Source organism: Bufo bufo, chromosome 10 (assembly GCF_905171765.1).
Source record: "Bufo bufo chromosome 10, aBufBuf1.1, whole genome shotgun sequence".
NCBI classification, from domain to species: Eukaryota; Metazoa; Chordata; class Amphibia; order Anura; family Bufonidae; genus Bufo; species Bufo bufo.
In genome coordinates this window covers 16,464,655-16,486,853 of record NC_053398.1, presented here as the reverse complement: position 1 = coordinate 16,486,853, position 22,199 = coordinate 16,464,655, and the positions used below count along the sequence as shown (strand labels likewise).

General features: G+C 43.4%; 1 protein-coding gene across 1 annotated transcript in view; it reads right to left on the bottom strand.

The window, feature by feature from the left end:
* The window catches only part of SLC1A2 (solute carrier family 1 member 2), a 32,200-nt gene extending 13,154 nt beyond the window's left edge, over nt 1–19,046 (bottom strand). The window contains exons 1-6 of the mRNA XM_040409484.1: nt 18,926–19,046; nt 16,817–16,969; nt 11,052–11,302; nt 8,898–9,054; nt 7,487–7,613; nt 4,524–4,757 (exon numbers count right to left, since the gene is read on the bottom strand). Coding sequence (XP_040265418.1) covers nt 4,524–4,757; nt 7,487–7,613; nt 8,898–9,054; nt 11,052–11,302; nt 16,817–16,969; nt 18,926–19,031 — 1,028 coding nt within the window. The 5' untranslated portion in view covers nt 19,032–19,046. The remainder of the gene's footprint in view (nt 1–4,523; nt 4,758–7,486; nt 7,614–8,897; nt 9,055–11,051; nt 11,303–16,816; nt 16,970–18,925) is intronic.
* Nucleotides 19,047–22,199: the final 3,153 nt, after the last annotated feature.

Sequence of the window (22,199 nt, the reverse complement as noted above, 5' to 3'; positions counted from 1 at the left end):
TATTTTTTTTGCTGCCCGTATGCGGAACCATTCATTTCAATGGGGCTGCAAAAAACCTGAAATGACTACGTGTGCATCAGTATGTCCGCAAGTCCGTTCCACAAAAAAATAGAACATGTCCTATTCTTTTCCTTTTTGTGGACAGGAATTGTTACAATGGATCTGCAAAAAAAATAAATGATGTAACATGGACGTCACACAGAGGTCATCTGCTTTTTTTGCGGATTCGTGTTTTGTGGATCTACATAATACATATGGCCATGTGCATGAGCCCTAATAGCACAGGGGTCGCTTCTGCTGCAGCTCTCCCCTATCACAGCTCAGGAGGCGTGTCCTTTCTGCTGCAGCTCTCCCCTATCACAGCTCAGAAGGTGTGTCCTTTCTGCTGCAGCTCTCTCCCTATCACAGCTCAGGAGGTGTGTCCTCTCCGCGGAAGCTCTCTCCCTATCACACAGCTCAGGAGGCGTGTGCTTTCTGCTGCAGCTCTCCCCTATCACAGCTCAGGAGGCGTGTCCTTTCCACGGAAGCTCTCTCCCTATCACAACTCAGGAGGCGTGTCCTTTCTGCTGCAGCTCTCACCTTGTAAGAGTGAGTTCACATCACATCACTTGTTTTAGAGAAGCAGAACAACAATTCCGCAAATAACAAACGTCACACACATGACGAATGGAGATGAACAGTCTCCATTGACCACAATGGAGTTCATTTCGTTTCCCTTTGAGAACCTTTTTTTTTTTACTGGACAAAAAATTTCTGCATGCTGGTCTTTTTGATGGAATCCGCAACAGAGGCCCCAGACGGAGCCTCCAACACAAATGTGAACAAGCCCTAACTGTCACAGTTTCTACCAGTAGATACCGCTGGCGGCAGTAGAAGGATGAAGCTGAGCATGTGCGACCACCACTCAGGTGGACATAACTATACAGAATTAAGCACCAGGGGGCACCATAATAATGAAGGAAAGAGAATATCTCGCAACTGGAGCATTTTTGTAAAAAAGTAAATGTCAAAAATGTCAAAACTTTTCATGCTGAATTATATTTCAATAACATTTAATGGTGACAACCCCTTTAATGGAGCCCTATATGGCACTAATTACCCTGCGTGGCACTATTGCGGCACACTAGGCACTGTTTATGCGGTCACTGTAAGATACTTATATGAATAGTTTATGGCAATATCTATTTGGACCAGGGATATCAAACTGGTGGCCCTCCAGCTTTTGCAAAACTACAACTTCCATCATCCCGCGACAACCTACAGTTTTTAAAGGCTTGCTGGGAGTTGTAGTTTTGCAACAGCTGAAGGGCCGCAAGTTTCACATCCTTGCTACATGCTGTATTCTCTGGACGCTTCATTTTAGTGCCCTATGATAAATATTCATCTAGATCCTGCACATACTATTTGTCTGAAGACTGTAGTCTGTATTTATCTTGGACCTTTAGTTTCCATATGGTTTAGGAATGTTTATCTGAGCATTATATGGCACTTTCTGGGAACCGTCTGGCACTATATATCTGGTTACTGAGTAGTCCTATCTGGGCTCTGTATTTTGGCCAAAAATTGCTGTGTGTTATACTCTGAAATATAAAATATGGTAACAACTCCTTAAAAAAAAATTCTGATCATTTCTCAGAATTTTTGACCATTTCCCGTTTTAATCCTTTTCATCTTGAAAAACCAAATGGCTACAAATTATTTATTGATCAATATGAAATGAAACAGTTCTAAACATGTAAAAAACAAGCAAACAGAGAATTAAATCCCGTGAAAATCAACCCTACAAAAAAAAAAAAGTGGAATAAGCTCAGGTTCCTGCAATAGACAATGGCCAGGATGGGAAAAAGATTTCTGCTGCGTTGTTGCCAAAGAAAATAAATGCATGCTAGCTGCGAGCTACCGGTGGAGCGTGTCTCCAGGAGCAGACAGCTGCAAAATATCAGTCAGGGGCTCGGATTACTGTGCTAACAATTTCCAAGCCAGAGCTCGGTAGTGAACTGGTGTAAACAGGGTGCGGAGGCTGAGCTCTGACCTTATAACGTTGCGATGTGCATTATATGGAATGTCCCTTTAAGTGCAGAACTGATGCTATTGAAATGAAATCCAGGGTGGTCCATGCCGCACCTCAACCAATATTTAAAGCCAATACAAATGACGATTGCTCTCCAGTTTTCTGTGCAAATTTAATAACCCTCTGCATGCTTTTCTCCATTGCTCTGTCAGTTTTTACTGTCATCCTGGCATTACATTCATAAACAAGGAAAATCAGGATGAACAATGCTATAGCCATGGCATAAGTTGTAATTGTTATTATTATAATCCCCATCCCCCAAATCGGGCACTGAAGCATCATTTGAATGGCAGACATGTCATTCTGCAGGAAAAATGTATGCGTCCCCTGGCGGTAATAGCTGGGCGGTATAACAGCTTCTTTGTGAGACATCCAATTTTAGGACCATGTGCATGGAATTATATGGCAGCACACTAAGTCCCTATGGAGCCATACTGTGCTGTGCTGCAACGGTATATCGTACTTGTGTACCGCACCTTATTATGGAGATACTCTCCCATAGAAGCAAGACTGGGACTAGAATACGGCACAGTGAGAACTCAGAGGCATACAAAGGTACTGTAGGGGCCCCAGACTTCTATTAATGCAGTATTATGGCTTGGTACAACTTAAAGCTTGTCCAAAGCCATAATTTGGTCATGTGCATACCCCCCAAAGGATAGATAAGCCCTAAATATTTCTTTAAGGGCTTCGGCTACCTTTGTAGTGATTTTTTTTATTTGCTTTCTAAATGCAAAAATAATCAAATTTCTAAATAGCCTTTATTAAAAATTTCCAACCATTTTGCTTTAGCAGAGTATGTGTACTGTAAATCCTTCACCTAGCTGGTAGCACTGCTGAATCTGGCAGAAATCTATCAGAGCTGTGCTCCTGTTTCTAATGGCTCTCTCTGCTCTCCTCCACCGTTCTCTCAGTATTAGAGAAAGCAGCAGTGAGGGGGAGGAGGTGGTACAGGGCAGATCATAGAGTGGAAAGGGGGAGTAGCTACAAGAAGCTCAGATCACACATGCTTAGATAGGGGGGAAAGCACACAAAGGGCAATTGGCAGGGAGAAGGCAGCAGGATCCTGGATACACAGATCCAGCATGGGAGGGACCTGTCCATGTAAAAAAAAAGCCTGAAACTAGGAACAGGTTGCAACCTGACTATTGGGTCTAAAAATGAATGAAAGGATGAAGATTGCAGCCTGAAAGTAAAAGCTGTGCTCCTGTTTCTCATGGCTCCCTCTGCTCTCTTCTCTTAGTGTTAGATATAGCAGCAGGAAGAGGAACATGCAGATCAGAGAATGGAGAGGGGAGAAACACACAAGAAATGCAGCTTACACAGGCAGTATGAAGGAAAGCTCAAACAAGGCAGTAGGCAGGGAGAAGACATCAGCATCCTGGATACACAGATCCAGCATGCATTAGTGGGAGGGAGACGTCCACAAGAGAAAAGTCTGAAAGAAGGAGTAGGTTGCAAACTATTAGGTGTCCATAAGCAAATTAAGGGATAAAGATTGCAGCCTAAAAGTTAGAGCTGTGATCTTGATTCTGATGGCTCTCTCTGCTCTCCTCTCTTCTCTCAGGTTTTACAGAGCAAATCTGCGAGGGAGAAGATCCAAGGAGGGCAGATCACACAGGCTTTAGATGGGATAGAAAGCTCACACAAGGCAGTTGGCAGGGAGAAGACAGCAGCATCCTGGACACACAAATCCACTGTTATCCCATCACTCTGTGCTGTTAAACTGTTGTATATGTGCTTACTTCCTGCTTGAGTCCTGTACTGTTTGTTAGGGCGTGCACGGGCGTGTCTCTCCTCCCAGGAAGTATTTAAAGGAGCTTTCTACCCCAGGAAGGTGCCTGAGCAATCTTGGTCACTAGCTTGTCTAGTTCCTTGTGTGGAGGAAGTTTCTGCTTTTCTGTGTACCGGGCCCTGCTTCTCGATTTAACAGATTTTGCTTGATTGCTGCCTGACTCTGACCTTGGACTTCAATTAAGGACTTTGCTTGATCGCTGCCTGCCCTGACTTCGGACTTCCTGATTACGTCTTTCCCATCAGTGCTTGCACCGGTATATCTTACCCCCAGGTCAGCTGCCACTGACCCGGGGCCCAAGCCTATCCTCACCATCAGAGGCTCTAGTGAAGACCAGGTAGTTACTTGGCCACGCCCCTCCAGGGTATAGCCGGTCAGTGGAGCAATGGGTCCACACCCGCTGGCATAACATCCACCATGTATTACTGGGAGGGATACGGCCACATGAGAAAAGTCTGAAACTAGGAACAGGTTTCAAGCTGACCATCCGGTCTAAAAATTAATGAAAGGATTAAGAATGCAGCCTGGAAGTTAGTGCAAACCATTTTTTTCCTGGTGCCCATGGACTTTTAGCAAGTTTGGGAAGGGTTAAAGTACTAAAATCCTTCAGGATGATTTATGTTCTATAGTAATACAGTAAAATGTGAAGACTCTTACCTGGAAGCTGTACCAAGAGCTGTGATCCAAGCCTGAAAAATCCCAGCCAGAAAAGGAAATGGACTTTTCCTGGTGATCACGAAGTACAGAGACGGCAGGAAAATAGCTCCATGGATAATGAGGCCCACAATCACGGTGATCATGTACATTCCCAGTTGCCTAGCAACAAGCTCCAAGTCTTTGATGGCAATGATTTTTCCACAGATCAAACATGCAATACCGAGGGGAGAATACCTGGAGAAGACCAAAGGGCAGAGATACATCTCAAATGATCACCATCCAACACTCCATGTATAACAGTCTATACCATGTACATAGCTCAAGCTACAATTTATTACCCTACTCCTTGATCATTAGCCAATCAAACTCAACAATCTAAGAATCAACAATGGCAGCTAAGAATTTTTCTTAGGAGGTTTGATCAGAGAGGAATGGAGTTTGGTGGAAGCCCCTGGAAATGAAATTTGGTGGTGGCCCCTTAACGGTAGCTTAATGAATGACTATCGTACTCTGGACATGATCAGATGTCAACAGGATCTTACAACAACCTAATGTGTAAAGGGCAGCCATTGTCCATGCTGGGGAAGACATGTTTGAATTTAAAGGGGTTGTCCATCAGGATGAATTATTTTTAGAAAAAAGGATGTATGGTTTAAAAAAAAGAAGAAGCATTAATCACCTTACTGATACCCCACCAGGCAGGAATGCGCATTTTCATATTAAGGCAGCTCGAATTTGCAGGGACTGTCTCTGGAAATTAGTTATAGTCCCTACAAATTTGGGACTGTTGGCAACTATGTTGCCATTCCAAAAATACAAGGTCCCTGCTGGGTAAAACCTAGAGTGTATGGGCTCCTGGGCGGTTTAAGCCATGTGGTCACGGCGGTGGGGGACTTTATCAAAAGTGTTCTGTGTGGTGTCTTGTGTGTGTTAGGTTTAGGATGAAGGTTTTCATGGTAGGGGACATGGGTTCTAAACATTGTTCAGCTGCAGGGCTGGATTCTCCTATATGCCCATACATTCCAGGATCAACCATGACCTTTGATCTCTGCTTCCTTGTCCCAGCTCCTCATAGAAGAACCTGCTCGCCAATCACTGGCTGAGGTGGGTGGAGCCAGCATCTCCTCCTATTTCTTCTTTGACCAGTCTGGACCAGAAAACAAAGACTAGCGGGAAAATAGTAAGCATGGGAACGGCAGGGAATCGGTAAGGTGAGTAAGGCTTCTTATACTTTATTTTTAATGATTTTGCACCATTTCTAAAAAAAAGAAAAAATATATCCTGATGGACAACATGCTTGGTCATTTGGTCATTAGAGAGATAAGCAATACCTTGTTGACCATGTATCTTCATCCTTCTATGGCAATAAAAATGCTCCTCTAGATTTTTTTCTAGTCCAAATCGAGGACCGTGCTGTGACCCTCAGTAATAAAAGCTGCAAGTAAGATCTTTACGTGCAATTTAATAACATAATGTCAAATGTAGATCTAGAGACAACTGGGTGGACACCAAGTTTGTCCCCATGTGCCTTCCCTATAATAGCCCTTGGTTTCATACTTGTTCCAACCTCTAGAACCACTAGATCCATGAGCTTCGACCACCAATGTTTTCCATTTAAAAAGACTTCTGGTGTTCTTTGGAGTATCAGACTCTTATTGGCACTACACAAGGATTCCAGTAGCTGACAAAACATTAATATGAATAGCTCTTAGTGTCAGAGATGTTTCCGGTATCTGTGAGTTTTAATACTTGGAAACTGGTGGAGGTCAAAGCTCAAGGACAACTTCTGATACGTCTCCATAACACAAGCTATAGTCATTTGGCAGGCGATACCCATTTCTTGCCGTTCCCTTGATTAGCAGCTGAGTGAGCACCAAATTGTAAATATCAAGGCAGTCAGCAATGAGGAACCAGGTGTGTATCCAGTAGGAAGAAAGGACATGCTAATTTAGTTAAACTGGGAACTCATTGTTCTTTCAAGACTCCGCTCCAAATGGCTATTTTCTTAAGAAGAGATCAATAAAGCTGTGTCAGGCTGCTTCCTCTGAGAACGTGGATGTCGTCCACCTGTAACAGGTCCAGAATTTCCCCAGAGCCCTCATTGTCTCTCAGAAACTAGGTCTGTGGTTTTACAAAGAAATGACAAAGACCTGCAATAAACAGGAAATTCGTCTTCTACGCTTGGATAGAATGGCCATTGTTAGCTTGGAAATTGGCTCTGACACACATTGTGAAATAACGTCTGCCATAGAGCTTGACGTACTGGTGGAAAAATGACTTTTTCAAGGAGCAAAATATCTGAATAAAAAAGGATTAGGTAGAGGCATACTGATTCTTGTGACTGCTATGGTAAATAGAAGTCAAAACAAGATAAACGGGCGCTCAGCACTTTGGCTCCACAATATAACATCCATAGACCTCAGAGCATCCAGAAGTTGCAGACCACCAGCCATTAAAGCCAAAGAGCAGATCCTATGCTCAATAAAATAACATCATACTTATTTAATCTTTAATTAAAAGTGATACATAAGTAGTTTGTTCTTATCTTATGTGTTTCAAGCTCCTTATGAGCTCTTGTTCACATGTGATTTTAGGGAGCATTGGATCTTCTGTTCTTTGTACCGAGAAGTCAATAGAGGTTCAGGAGATCTCCACCAAAGAGTCAAGTGTCTACATAGACTTTCAAGAATCAAGAAATATGATGACTTTTGGCAAAACATTGAATTCAAAGACCCCTGTCTGTCTTCCCATCTCAAAGATGTCATGGGTCTGCCATGGGAGGCCAAGAAAGCTTGTTTTTTAATTTCCCTCTCGATTGGCAGCAGTCAGAGGTGGGACAAACATCTATCAGACATTTCTGGCATATGCCGTAAATATCTAAGATGAGCATTGGGGGTTCATAAGAGAAGGATCTACTTTTATTATTTATACATTTGTATAGATTGCTTTGGACTTTAACTTACCACATTATCATTGTCACAAGTTTCATCACAATCTCGTTCAGGATATTGAAGAATTCCACCATCAGCCTGGCCTGTTCTCCCATTTTTCCCATGGCAATGCCGAATGCAATGAAAAAGCCAATTACACCTGCGGAGAGAAGAGGTGGAAGGTACTGATAGAGTTCAAAGGGCAGTCAAGAACTGAATGCAACATTGTCCATCGATCACTCTTCATAGTGACAGTCTGCACATGACGAGGATATTTCATTTCGAACCCGACATCCTGCTGTATACTGTTAGGACTCTTCCACTATGGAGCCCTTGCAGTATCCCAGAACATGGTCACTGCTAAGGTTGCTAAGTGAGGTGTTCTGGTTTACTGTATTTGTATACCTAATAGTAATGGATAGACAGTTTAGGGTTAACACCTTGGCTCATCCCCTTAGGTTGCCAGGAGATTAACCTGGGTCTGCACCCTGGTTAGTGAGTAATTGTGTTTCTGTACTACAGTGAGGACCTACTTGTGGATTCTCCTCAGAGCTAGGCCAGAGCTCAGAGAAGCTTAATTTCTGAGACAATCTACAGCCAAGGAAGCAGCTCTACTATCAAATGTGCTCCAGAGATAGGAAATCAGAAGGTCAAGGATCTACAAGGCCATACATTGGAGTCAGTCAGCAAGTTATTGTGCACATTTGTGGCAGAGAGAAACGTTGCTGCTGTGAGAGGAAACATTTCCAATGCACCCTTCCACACTTGGAGACGGTTTGTCCAGCTGCTCCCCTCAGCTTGGGAACTGCAGAAACATTTACAAAGAACCGCATTCCATACCTAAGGTTCTGCAGAGACAGTGAGGAGTACTAAAACCCTAATATCATTGCTGCTGCCCACATGTTGCTATTCGGGAGAAATTGCACTGTGATCTACTTGGAACTGTGCCATGTTATTACCAGATGTACTACTACTCCTAGTCTGCACTTTAGTAAAGAAAAACGTATTTATGTACACCATCTGGCCTGGTTACTGACTCCACCATACACCCGCCATTGCACCTGCTCTCCTGCCTTGCATCCAGACCAACGTCTAACATCAAGTGCAACCCCAACTACCACAGGAAGGAACCTCAAAACTAGAGTCTGCTAGAAAGGATGCACCCAGCAGTCAGTGCACAACCCCTAGGAGAGCCAGAGGGGAGATTGTAGTACTCACAGATCACAGTGACAACCACCCTGCGGGCCACAAGCACCACTCCCATCCTCCATGCAGTCCTCAGCAGGCTGCTGCACCGTTGCCTCAGTGTTTTTGTAGATTTCTCTCTCATGGCTGTAGGATACCACCCTACCATAGGCGGCTCATGGAATTGTAACTTCTTCCAAACATTATGGTCCTGTGTGTGGCCAAAATTTGAAAAGATCTAAGACTTTGATTTCCATACCTAAGACGTTCATTCCATCTTTATACTCCAATTTTTTTTTTATTTCCTCCGTCGTTTTGGGGACCGTGTCGTTCATGAGCGAGAAGAATGAATCGGTCACATTGGCAGGCTCCTCAGTGGGATCTTCCACAACAACCTTCTTGCTAACAGTCTGAATCTAAGGGCAAAAACAGCAACATTTAATTTTTTTAGGGTTAGAGTTTCCTTCCATCCCCCAAAGTCCTATAGCTCCAATCATTCACATTAGTACCGCCCCATCATGGGCCTCAAAATATAATCTCCTCATGCTTCATGCACATACTAGGGACTATTTCATTAGAGTCACTTAAAGGCTATAGACACCTTTCTGGCAATTTTTTTTTTAAGAGTGCATTTTACTAATTTTGGGCAAAAATTTATATTTTTTGAATTGGACTTTATTAAATATGTTCAGCTTTCTCTGAGACACAAGGGTTTGTGCTTGTCTGTCATTCTGTCTGCAAGCTGTCACAGTCTGTTTCCTTTGAATCCCGTCATTTGACGGCTCATGTGCCGCTTTTATCTCTGATCTCCTGACCTCATAAATAGGGATGAGCGAACCCTTGAAAGTTCGGGTTCGCCGGGTTCGGCCGAACTACAGGTCGAAGTTCAGGTTCAGAACCCGAACTGGAACCTGAACCCGGACCCCATTAAAGTCTTCACTTTATTATTTTCCGTTATAACGGAAAATAATAGCATTCTTGAGACAGAATGATAAATAAAATCGACATTGAGGGGTTAAAAATAATTTTAAAAAACTCACCTCATCCACTTGATCGTGCAGGTCTTCTTTCTTCAGGACCTGCAAAAGGACCTGCGATGACATCACCGCGCTTACCACATCGCAGGTCCTTTTGCAGTTCCTGAAGAAAGGCGATCAAGTGGATGAGGTGAGTTTTTTTTATTATTTTAACCCCTCAATGTCCATTTTATTTAGCATTTTGTTTTAAGAATTCTATTATTTTCCATTATAACCATGTTATAACAGAAAATAATAAAATAAAATAATAAAATCACCCGAACGTCAGTGAAAAAGTCCGGGTTCGGGTCCGGGTACCCAAACTCTCAAAGTTCGGTACGAACCCGAACTTTGCAGTTCGGGTTCGCTCACCCCTACTCATAAACACTTATTTCAGCCAGTTAAGCCATATTCTTATCAGTTTGAGAAGAGTTGAGCTATAATGAGTGTTTATGAAGTCAAGAGACCAGAGATAAAAACTACACATGAGCCATCAGATGAAGGGATTTAAAGAAAACAGAAACTGTTTAACTCTATATCTCAGAAACGGCTGAACGTTTTTTTGTTTTTTTTAAATGACCAACTGAAAAAATTTATTTTAACCCAAAATGAGTAAAATGCAATCAGAAAAAGCTTCAACGGTGTCCATAGCCTTTAAGCTATAAGTACATACATACAAGCAAGTTCTTGGGGAACATACAAATTCCACATAGATATTGCCCCATTCGGGTTCAAATCTAGGATTGCAGGGATTTCTTGGTCAACTGTACTCGGCAGCAAGTGTTCAGTTTCTCTGCAGCACCCCCACAGGAGAAATTGAGCATTACATAATTCTTATTTAAAGGAGTTTTCCTAGTGTATATTTTAATGATGACCTATACTCTGGATAGGTCATCAGTATCTGATCGGTGGGTGTCCGACACCCGCGACCCCTTCCAATCAGCTGTTTGAGAAGGCAATGGCACTCGCAGCAGTGCCTTGGCCTTCTCCAGCTTTTTCTAGGCCGTGTAACATCACGTTCATTGGTCACATGACCTAGGCGCAGCTCAGGCCCATTGAAGGGAATGGGGCTGGGCGGTGATTCCACAGCTACTATACAATGTACGAGGCTGTGGCGGTGACCAGAGAGAAGGCTCCGGAGCTACTCTGAGCGCCAGTCCTTCTCAAACAGCTGATCGGCAGGTGTCCTGGGTGTCGGACCCCCACCGATCACATACTGATGACTTATCCAACTCTGGATAGGTCATCAGTAAAAAAAAAAAAAACTTGGAAAACCCCTTTAAGGAAGGTCATACTTGGCTGTCTGATATATGAAAGCATAGGCATGGGGGGGGGGGGTTGTATTTGGGGGGCAGATCACTTTCTATCAAGTCTAGTGGTAATACAGATTTGTTTACCTGCTGAAAACAAGCTTGCACCAGGTTATCAGGAAACAGATTTCTAATCAGATCCAAGAAAGCATCTAAACTTGAGACCTCGTCGTTTTCCTGTCCCTTTCCAAGTTGCTTTTTAAGCTTGGGGTCTCCAGGATGTATGGCCAACACGAGGATGACTCCCAAGACGGCGGCTATAATGGTGGTAGACATGTAATATACCATTGCCCTGGTGCCAAGACGTCCACTCGATTTTGCATCCAAACCGGCCAAACCTTGGAAGCAAATAAAAAAAAAAATAATAATAATAAAACCTTGAAAGTTTGCAAGACATTGTGGGATGCCACCAGATGTAGCAGAGCTGAATTTGTCAAAAGGGCTCATTTTTTTTATTTTTTATGTTACTAAACTAATAGTTCTTGAAGAGAACTGCAGGTACATTTCCACTAACCCAAACTCAGTCTTCGTACAGCTCTATGTAATATATTAACTAAACATTGTAATAATAGCCTTGTAAATGTATCATAATTTTAAGAAAAAAACTAAAATTTTGACCCTTATGGCTCATTCATATTCTCATTTTAAAGGGGTTTTCCAGGAATTAGCCGTTAATGGTCTATCCGAGGGATGCCCAACCTGCGGCCCTCCAGCTGTTGTAAAACTACAATTCTCAACATGTCCTGATAGCTGAAGGCTGTCTGGCCATGCTGGGAGTTGTAGTTTTCAACAGCTGGAGGGCCGCAGGTTGGGCATCCCTGGTCTATCCATATGAGTTTGGTGGAGGTCCGTCACCTGGCACCCCCACTGATCATCTATTCTGTGCAGCCGCCAGCCCTGGAATCTATGCAATGGACGGAAACACAAGCACAAGGTTCGCTCCACTGTCTAGTGGCCGTTTTGGGTACTGCAGCTCAGCTCCCCTTCAAATGAACAGGAGCTGAGCTGCAGCGCGGGAAACTAAACGGTGAATGAAGCCTTCAGTGCACTGTATCATTTCCGGCACTGTCGGTCGCCTGAAACATCTGGTCAGTGAGGACCCCCACCGATCTGATCACCTGTTCTCAGGAAGCCCCTTTAATACACCTTTTTTTTTTTTTTTTATGCATTTAATATGCAGCATGTTCCAACCGATCCATTTTCAGCCCATGGAATTCAATGGGTTGAATAAAAAAATGCATGTTTTGTATGTACACAGGTTCTGCACATTAACATTACAATAACAGCAAAAAGATTTAATTCTTGAAGAAAAAAAAGGTAACAAATGTGGATCAAAACTAGACAATTTACAGCAAAATATGGAACAAAAGCTGAACAAATTGCATAAAAAAATACCGTATTGCGCATCCATATTTGATCCATATATGAAGGAGTACAATGTGCGCAAAAAATTCTACACAATCGACCTACAAATCAGTTTTTCTTCCATTTCTCCTTTAACACACAGGCGTTCTAGCCTCTCTGGCACAGAAAGGGTTAATCCGCCCCGGGCCGGCAGTCTTTGATTTACCAGATTAATATATGGTTTAATTCCAGCTGTCACAAGGGATTTAATTGTGTGCAGGAAAATAGGGGCTACAGATGTTTCCATCCAGTCGACGTGTTCTGCGTTTAATTGCCGGAGAGAGCTCACATGTCTCAGGCGGGAGATCCGTCTAAGATGAGAGCGCAGAGCTGTAATAAGACGGTAGCATCTCCTCGGCTTTCGGTAATGAGCCTTCTTCCCCCCCCCCCCCCAACAGACGTCCATCTGGGCATCTGCCGAAAGGCTCCACGCAGGACTGAAGATACAGTAGATATCATGTGGATAAAATGAGCGATATTCACGGGGGAAGGCGGGGGGCTGGGGACAGGGTCGGACTGGCCCACCAGTATACTAGAGGATCTTCTGGTGGGGACCAAGCTCTGACAATAATGGATCCTTAATAAAACGGGGCCCTTAAGGTGCTATATACACTCACCTAAAGAATTATTAGGAACACCATACTAATACGGTGTTGGACCCCCTTTTGCCTTCAGAACTGCCTTATTTCTACGTGGCATTGATTCAACAAGGTGCTGATAGCATTCTTTAGAAATGTTGGCCCATATTGATAGGATAGCATCTTGCAGTTGATGGAGATTTGAGGGATGAACATCCAGGGCACGAAGCTCCCGTTCCACCACATCCTAAAGATGCTCTATTGGGTTGAGATCTGGTGACTGTGGGGGCCATTTTACTACAGTGAACTCATTGTCCTGTTCAAGAAACCAATTTGAAATAATTGGAGCTTTGTGACAGGTGCATTATCCTGCTGGAAGTAGCCATCAGAGGATGGATACATGTTCTCATTCTGTTTACGCCAAATTCGGACTCTACCATTTGAATGTCTCAACAGAAATCGAGACTCATCAGACCAGGCAACATTTTTCCAGTCTTCAACAGTCCAATTTTGGTGAGCTCGTGCAAATTGTAGCCTCTTTTTCCTATTTGTAGTGGAGATAAGTGGTACCCGGTGGGGTCTTCTGCTGTTGTAGCCCATCCGCCTCAAGGTTGTGCGTGTTGTGGCTTCACAAATGCTTTGCTGCAGACCTCGGTTGTAACGAGCGGTTATTTCAGTCAACGTTGCTCTTCTATCAGCTTGAATCAGTCGGCCCATTCTCCTCTGACCTCTAGCATCCATAAGGCATTTTCGCCCACAGGACTGCCGCATACTGGATGTTTTTCCCTTTTCACACCATTCTTTGTAAACCCTAGAAATGGTTGTGCGTGAAAATCTCAGTAACTGAGCAGATTGTGAAATACTCAGACCGGCCCGTCTGGCACCAACAACCATGCCACGCTCAAAATTGCTTAAATCACCTTTCTTTCCCCTTCTGACATTCAGTTTGGAGTTCAGGAGATTGTCTTGACCAGGACCACCCCCCTAAATGCATTGAAGCAACTGCCATGTGATTGGTTGACTAGATAATTGCATTAATGAGAAATAGAACAGGTGTTCCTAATAATTCTTTAGGTGAATCAGGGGCCTATGGATATATTTGCAGTATGTATTGGGGGGCTTTCGTGGCAAATATGCCAAAAGTACCCTGAAAAGTAGAGTGAAAAGATGTCAACGAGTGGCCACGTCTTCAACTGTGTCAATGTTGTAACCATGGCTTGGATGACTGGAAACCTGTCAAAAAGGTGGTGTGACTAAGCCTTAGAGATACTGGGCTCATGGGTGGGATGACCTGTGATATAGGGTGGCAGTATTATACTTGTACCATCAAGCACTGAGACCTGAAACATGGTGGACCTTCCAGACCATCTCGCAGGACTGCTCCAGGGTGGGACAAGCTTTCTTGGTGGTGCCCAAAGCAGGGGTTACAAAATGCCCACCTTTGGGTAGCCAACATTGAACATGGATGGTTAGATAAGACTAATCTCTGTGACATCTGTGGCCACTAGTTGCTGCCGGCAGTTATCGCGATCCTTGGAGAATAAGCCCATTTGGTTAGACCTGCCATTTCTATGGCTTGGATGGAAATTTCTATGGAGGAAGAACAGGCTGAATGATTGATTGCTAGATCAATAGGATAGGCCTACTAGAAAACAATCTGAGGGGTCAGTCTGTCTGTGCCAATACAGATGGTTGGCATTGTCTGCAGATACCATCTGAACCTCTCAAGTCTTCAGCCATAGACATGAGATAGATGTCCGCCGAACACTCATCAATCCTCCCATACATATGCATGCTTGGCCAATGGAGATGGGGGAGGAAGATGCAGCCAGACACCTATGGTATTGGCTTATCTCCTGATAACAAAAGGATCGGGCAGTTGACATCCAACATGCCTGATACTTATCTCCTCCGACATCAGTCATCAGGGGAGAGTGGCGAGGTTCCCATAGATGCTCAGCGGGTTTGGTCGAAACACATCTCATGTGTAAGGCCAGCTTTAGGTTCTGTTCACATCATGGTTGGGGCCTATGTCAGAGGTGGGGATGGGATGCCTGTAACAGAAAGCTGAATTCCTCACTGCATAGAGGAATGTGTAATAGGCTCTCATTGTATTAAAAAAAAAAAAAAACATATACAGTGCCTTGAAAAAGTATTCATACCCCTTGAACATTTCCACATTGTTTCATGGTACACCCACAAAGTTAAATGTATTTTATTGAGATTTTATGTGATCGACCAACACAAAGTAGAAAGTATGTGTCAAGTGAAGAGAAAGTGATACGTGGTTTTTCAAAATTTGTAATAAATAAAAATCTGGAAAGTGTGGTGTGCATTTGTATTCATCCCCCCTGAGTCAATGCTTTGCAAGACCACCTTTCTCTGCAGGTACAGCTGCAGGTCTTTTAAGGTATGTCTCTACCAGCTTCGCACAGCTAAAGGCTGAAATTTTTTCCCTGCTGAAGAAAAGCCTCCCCACAGCATGATGCTGCCACGCCATGTTTCACGGTGGGGATGGTGTGTGCAGGGCGATGTACAGTGTTAATTTTCCACCACACATAGCGTTTTGCATTTAGGACAAAAAGTTCAACTTTGGTCTCATCTGACCAGAGCACCTTCTTCCACATTTGCTGGGTCCCCTACATGGCTTGTGGCAAACTGCAAACAGGAATTCTTATGGCTTGCTTTCAAAAATGGCTTTCTTCTTGCCACTCTGCCATAAAGGCCAGATTTGTGTTCATGACTAACAGTTGTCCTGTGGACAGATTCTCCCACCTGAGCTGTGATTCCTGCAGCTCGTCCAGAGTGACCATGGGCCTCTTGGCTGCTTCTCTAATTACTGCTCTTCTTGCCTGGGCTGTCACTTTAGGTGGACGGCCATGTCTTGGTAGGCTTGCAGTTGTGCCATACTCCTTTCATTTTCGGATGTTGGACTGAACAGTGCTCCGTGAGATGTTTAGAGCTTGGAATATTTTTTATAACCTAACCCTGCTTTAAAATTCTTCACAACTTTATCCCTGACCTGTCTGGTGTGTTCCTTGGTTTTCATGATGCTGTTTGATCACTGATGTTCTCTATCAAACCTCTGAGGCCTTCACAGAACAGCTGTAGGTAGACTCTATTTACTAATTAGGTGACTTCTGAAGGCAATTGGTCACACTGGATTTTATTTAGGGGTATCATAGTACAGGGAGCTAAGTACAAATGCACGTCACACTTTTAAAATTTTTATTTATTAAAATTTTTGAAAACCATGTATTATTTTCTTTTCACTTCACACATACTTGCTACTCTGTGTTGATCTATCACATAAAATCCCAATTATCTACTGTACATTTAAGTTTGTGGGTGTAACATGAAAAAATGAAGAAAAGTTCAAGCGGCATGAATGTTTTTCAAGGCAATACATGTTTGATTGCATACCTTTGTACGGAATAGTTTAGTCTACTACCCTGTTCCATACTGAATCAAAAAAATCTACCGACATAAAGCGGCCCGACTTAAGCCTCCATTGCGTAAATGGTGCCCTATGTATACATTTTGCTCTAGGTTTTATGTGAACTCAGCCTTATCTAATCCAATGACCAAGTATTTGACGTGAGATGAGCTGGCAGAAGGGACAGTTGACTTGGAATTCATCTTGGTCCAAATTTTTACTCTAGAACTCAACCTATAGCACATAAAGTGGTACCTGCCATGTCTCCAAGGAACATGTACTGTGCACATTTAGGGGGTACATGCACTGTGCTCATTGTGGGGCAGTATATGTCCATATTCTTGGTGTACTTTGGTGTAATTTATTTGAGCAGGGGGAACATGGTTTAGGAACATTGAGAAGCTCTAGAACACTGGAGACCTTCATCCACTTACCAGTGATTAAACTGGAGATGATTAAAGGAAGAATCAACATCTTCAGCATCCTCATGAGAATGTCTCCTGGGAAGGCAATGACCATGATAATGTCAGGATGAATGGGAGATGCCATCCGAAGGAGACCCCCACAAACTGCTCCCATGATGACACCTGTAAAAAAAAAAAGTTGGGGTTGGGGGGGAGGTTAGAAAGTATAAGTAAAATAGTAAAATATGTTACCCAACTGCAGCAAATATTTTAAAAAAAAGCAATCCCTGGTGATGCAGCGCAGCCGATACTCCATCCTCCTAGTTCTTCTTGGTTCTAGAGGTTCATATCTCATGATGGCATTATCATGGTGGCACAACCCAATACCCATGAAAACCTAAAAGGAGGGACTTGCTACCTGTTGACAATATACAGAAACCACAGCTATAGGCAGTCTTTAGCACCATGCAAACCAAGCAAAAGCTTTGGCCCCTCTGCAGGCCACAAGTGGTTGGCTGAAAAACACAACTAGACCAGGGGCGGACATCCTACGTGTGCGGCCAGTGGGGTCCTTCCCGGATGTAGAGCAGTAGCAGAAGCGCCCAGGCTGCAGAGCTAATCTAAGACTGAGGCTTAGTGGGGAGAAGGGAGAATAATTTAGCAGTGGAATGAGGACCCCTAAACGTAACTTTGCCTGGGACCCCAGAAATCCCAAATCCAATGGAGTCCAATGGAGAGGTGGTCGCTTTGTTTCTACATCAGTATAAACAGTATGCAGAGTAAAAGACACAAAAGCCATAGTATAATAATAGCACATGATGACAAAAATATGCAAAATTATTTTTGCCATTACCCTTACGGGCACACAATGCTGATATCAGGTAATGAGAGGACACCTAATTATCTACACTTCATTCTCCTAATTGGGCATCCAGCCAACATTTCCAAATTACTTTATCAGCAGAAAATTGAACCTCCTACAGGTCCTGTATGTTGCTCAAGCTCAGGAGCCCCCCCCTACGCATGATTTATTTTTATGCCTGATCACCTGCTGGGACCGTTCTGCTTAATCCGGTATTTTATCACTTATTCCTATGGCAACAAACAGAAAGAACATGGCTCCAGAAAACCCATCCCCCAGAGCGCTCTGCATCTCCCTTCTCTAAACCATAACTGTACCCGAGTTCTTGTCCGAGCCCCTCTCTATCGACTACAGGGTCAGCCCTATCCCTGCATAGTCACCCTGCTCCCCATACACTGATCAGTCATAACATTATATTCAGGGTAGGTCCAAGCGGGACGGGTCCACTGCTGATTGTCCAGTTGTTGCCAGATTCATTGCATAAATCCTGGCCGCTCTGTAAGATGGCATTGCAAAGTCTGAAGCTACTCAGCCCCCAACACTGCAAGTTGCAATGCCCTGTGTGTTCTGACACCTTATTTTCATCGCCAGTGGTAATTTTTTTTAGGGATTTGTCCTACAGTAGGATCAGACCAGACTGGCCCACCTTCTCTCTCCATGTGCATCAATAAGCCCTTGGCATCCATGACTCTGTCGCCAGTCCACAAGTTGCCCTTCTTTTGACCACTTTTGGTTAGTACTAACTACAACATACCAGGAGCACCCCACAAGAGCAGTTCTTTTGGAGATGCTCTGACCAGTCATCTCGCCATCACAATTTGCCCTCTGTCAAAGTCCCTCAGATCCTCACGGTTGCCCATTTTGCCTGCTTCCAACAACACATCAACTTCAAGTACCGACTGTTCACTTTTTACCTAATATATCCCACCCTATTGACAGGTGCCATTATCACGAGACAATCAGCTGCACCATACAGCTACACAATTATAAACACAATATGGCGCCCAATAACACTTCCATACAGTTGTCTACATGTTAATGCTATACAGAGCCATCACCATACATTGCAAAAATTAGATACTGTAGCAATGTTACACAATGTCTACGCAATGACCACTATATAGCGCTTATATATGACCAAAGTTCTCCACTCCCTGCACCACTCTGCTCTTCTATGTACCCCTGAATTTGTATGCCTGCCATACATTCTCCATCCAAAATGTCCCTCAAGACTTTTCAGCAGGACCGGCTCAATCTATAGATAATTATGGACTTACCAAATACTGTGAGGGAAAGCAAGAGGTTTCCTCGGATCTTGTCGCAACATCTTAGGCATGGTGATCTGGGGTGCACTTCGTCTGAGGTTAGTTGGCTGTCATGCATACGCACTTCCACCTGTTTGGGGGTGTTGTTGGCACTAGGAATGGAAAAGTTCAGAGAAACGTTAGTCACTTGTTATGCATGAGAGTTTTGATGTCAAAGTATTTCACTTTCCCAGCAGTGCCAACGTTTTGGTCATCGAAAGTAAGAGATGCACTTTACAGCCACACATGTTGTGATCCCTAGTAGAAGAACCAAGCCAAGCCTTGGACATGCCGTAGTGCAATCTTTCAATAGAGCGCAAATTGTCATATATTTTAAAAGCAAGTTCCCTCAACCCAGAGTGCTACCATATGGCCAAAGCAATTGGAAGGAGCTTCAGCACTCTGCAACCTATAGTCATCCATCATAACACAAACTTATAGTATTATAGGTATCAGCTGTGTCATAGATGGTTCCAGTTGAGTATGCAGACCATCCCGTTGGATGGTAACAGGTAAAGCAAAATTAAGGGTTCTGGTATCAAAGCTTTAGATATGCCTCCTGCCTCTGTCCAAATTACAGGACATATTATGAAAGACTGGCTGGAGGCCATTTTGCAGCTGATCTGCAGTGGTTGGGGCTACAAAATTAAGGGCCACTACTAGGGTTCCATTCTTCTTCCTTATTCTACACCCCAGACTGGTGTCATAATCAACTTCACAATGCTTTAGGTCATGTTCATGTGTCAATGTATGGTGTAGAAAAATTCCAAAAATCTAGATTAAATAGATTAAATCCAAGCGTCAAACATATGCAAAGATCCATGAAGAAATGCAAAAAGTGTTAAAAATGTACCCCTAGGAACTGGTACCTAGCAGCTTCTATATCTGGTGGGGACCATCCCTATCCTTCTGACTTTCCATCATTTAGATGCAGAAGCAAGATGATGTGATGGGAAGAGTCAGGGGGATTGGCATGAACCAAGGATAGGCAAGTAGGATTCCTCCCTTCCGAATGGTTGCATAAAGAAATTCCAAGAACTGGATTCGAGCAGCTGTCATTATGATTTTTCCAATCAAATAAGGTAAAAAAGGCATGGTAGGGTCTCCACTGAGGTTAGAAAGTCTGAAGACCCCCAAAGCCCACTCTGTTAGCTACACAACCCCATTGGTATCTTCATCACTACCAGATACAAGATGATATCTCAAGCAAAGTGCAACCAGCGCTGAACAGACCCTATAAACAAGCAATGACCACAATGAAAACACGGCTCTAACTCAGGATGTTTAACAAGGAAATAACCCCCATCATTTATCTACAGGAAGCCTCAATATGTCTAATATAAGAGCTGGGAGGCAGATGAACTGTAAGCACAAAGAAGAGACGTTTGCCAGTAAACAACAGTTTGTCTTATTTTGCTTAATTGAATTCGTTAGGCGGAGAACATCTGTCGTGTATTTTAGCGATTTCCATGGAAACGGAAATATCAGCGGCGACAATTATAGCTTCTGTCAGTTGGGATATTTATAGGACCAGGTGATATGTAAAAATCAGGAAAGTGTCAGCTCTTCTGACAAGGTGCTAAAAGAGACGGTCTTATCAAACTGGAAATTACATGGAAGCCACATGGAAGACTCAGCTGGAAGAGGCAGACCACCCCCGGATTGATTATCTGCCATTTGTTACATTCTTATTTGTTGTGTATGAAATGTAATCTGTGGGGGAAAACTCAAGTGTTCAATTTCCCAGCAGCACCACTGCAGGAGAGATGGAGTATTGCAACATTGTGGTCCTCCAAAGTAAGAGATGCCCTTTAAAAGCCACTCTCTGCTCTGGGCAATAGATGAGGGTCATGAAGAGGGTATCCTCAGTGTCACACTGGGCAACCAAAGTACCAGAGGATCTTCTGGTGAGCCCAAGCTCTAATACGAAAGGTCCAGTAGAAAATAAAATCTATATATGGCTGCCTTTGGAGCCAGTCACTTATCACTATGATCTATTAGACTCTATTGATGATACAGGGGTTAAGTCCTGAGAATATTTTCCTCTGGTGGGTCCAATAAAACCCAGTCCGACACTGGGTATCCCCACCTAATAACCTTCATTAATATTCTGCACATGATTGAGCTGGATCTTCTCAAAATATGTCCTAAATATAAAGCTTTAGCGTGGTCATTACTGATTGATGGAAAGTAGGCTTGATTTGGTTAAGGTCTAAGGAACCACTTAATGTGCTTACTTCTTCACTTATGTTTCAGGTCATTGTACTTCTATGTCCCTATGACAATTCTTTGTTCCCTGCCCCGTCATGGTCCAGCCTTATCACCCTATCCACTGTATGTTAATGACCTGTGAATATTCGGGTGAATGTTCAAGCTATATGGAAGTCATATTCCAGCCCTCCAGTCTTGACTGACATCCCCATTCCCTGTAGTCACTACCAGGCTCTTCCAAATGCTGTGCATGGCTGTTGCCTTATGTTCCACTGGGCATGAGCAGTGCAGCGAGGTGTATTCTGCCTGACTTCAACACAGTACACCTCGCATGTCATAAGCATTTAAGGCAAAAATACATGTGCAAGAATTGGAGGAGCCTGCTGGTGGCCACCATGGTGGCCTGGATCAATGTCAATCAGGACTGGAATACTGTGCATGTAAAGAAGCAGAGACAAGTGGTTCCCTGACCAAGTTGAGATGAACCTTCACTTTAGTCAGATACGACTGAGGAGTTATCTTATTTTGGACTCCGGTTATTATAGAAGACAAAGGAAACCCAGTAGAGGACAATGAGCAATAAGATGGGTGGTGACATTGCAAACACCAGTAAGATACCACAAGAGAGCTTAAGGACCTTGCAATTACATTTTATAATTTTGTAGAAAATTGCCATTTTGGACACACTACCCCTCTCATTGTCTTCTCCTGACATGGCCCAATTCTTGCTTATCATACACATTAATATGACCATGTATGATCAGAATAGATGTAGCTTGGATGTTCTGGACCTCAGGACAAAAGCTACACCTGTGCTCTGCATATTACTACCCATGACGTCACATACCACCCATACAAGAAGATATGGTGAATGTAGAATGAACCCCAAGGCCAACATGTATTTTGAAAAGGCACAAAAAAACTTATAAAAATAGCAAACATTGCTTGCTACCCCGTCGCCCCATACCTATTAGAACAGGACCGTATATTTGTCTAGGAGAAGAAGGTATGCCACATTTTGCAATTGCCAAATACA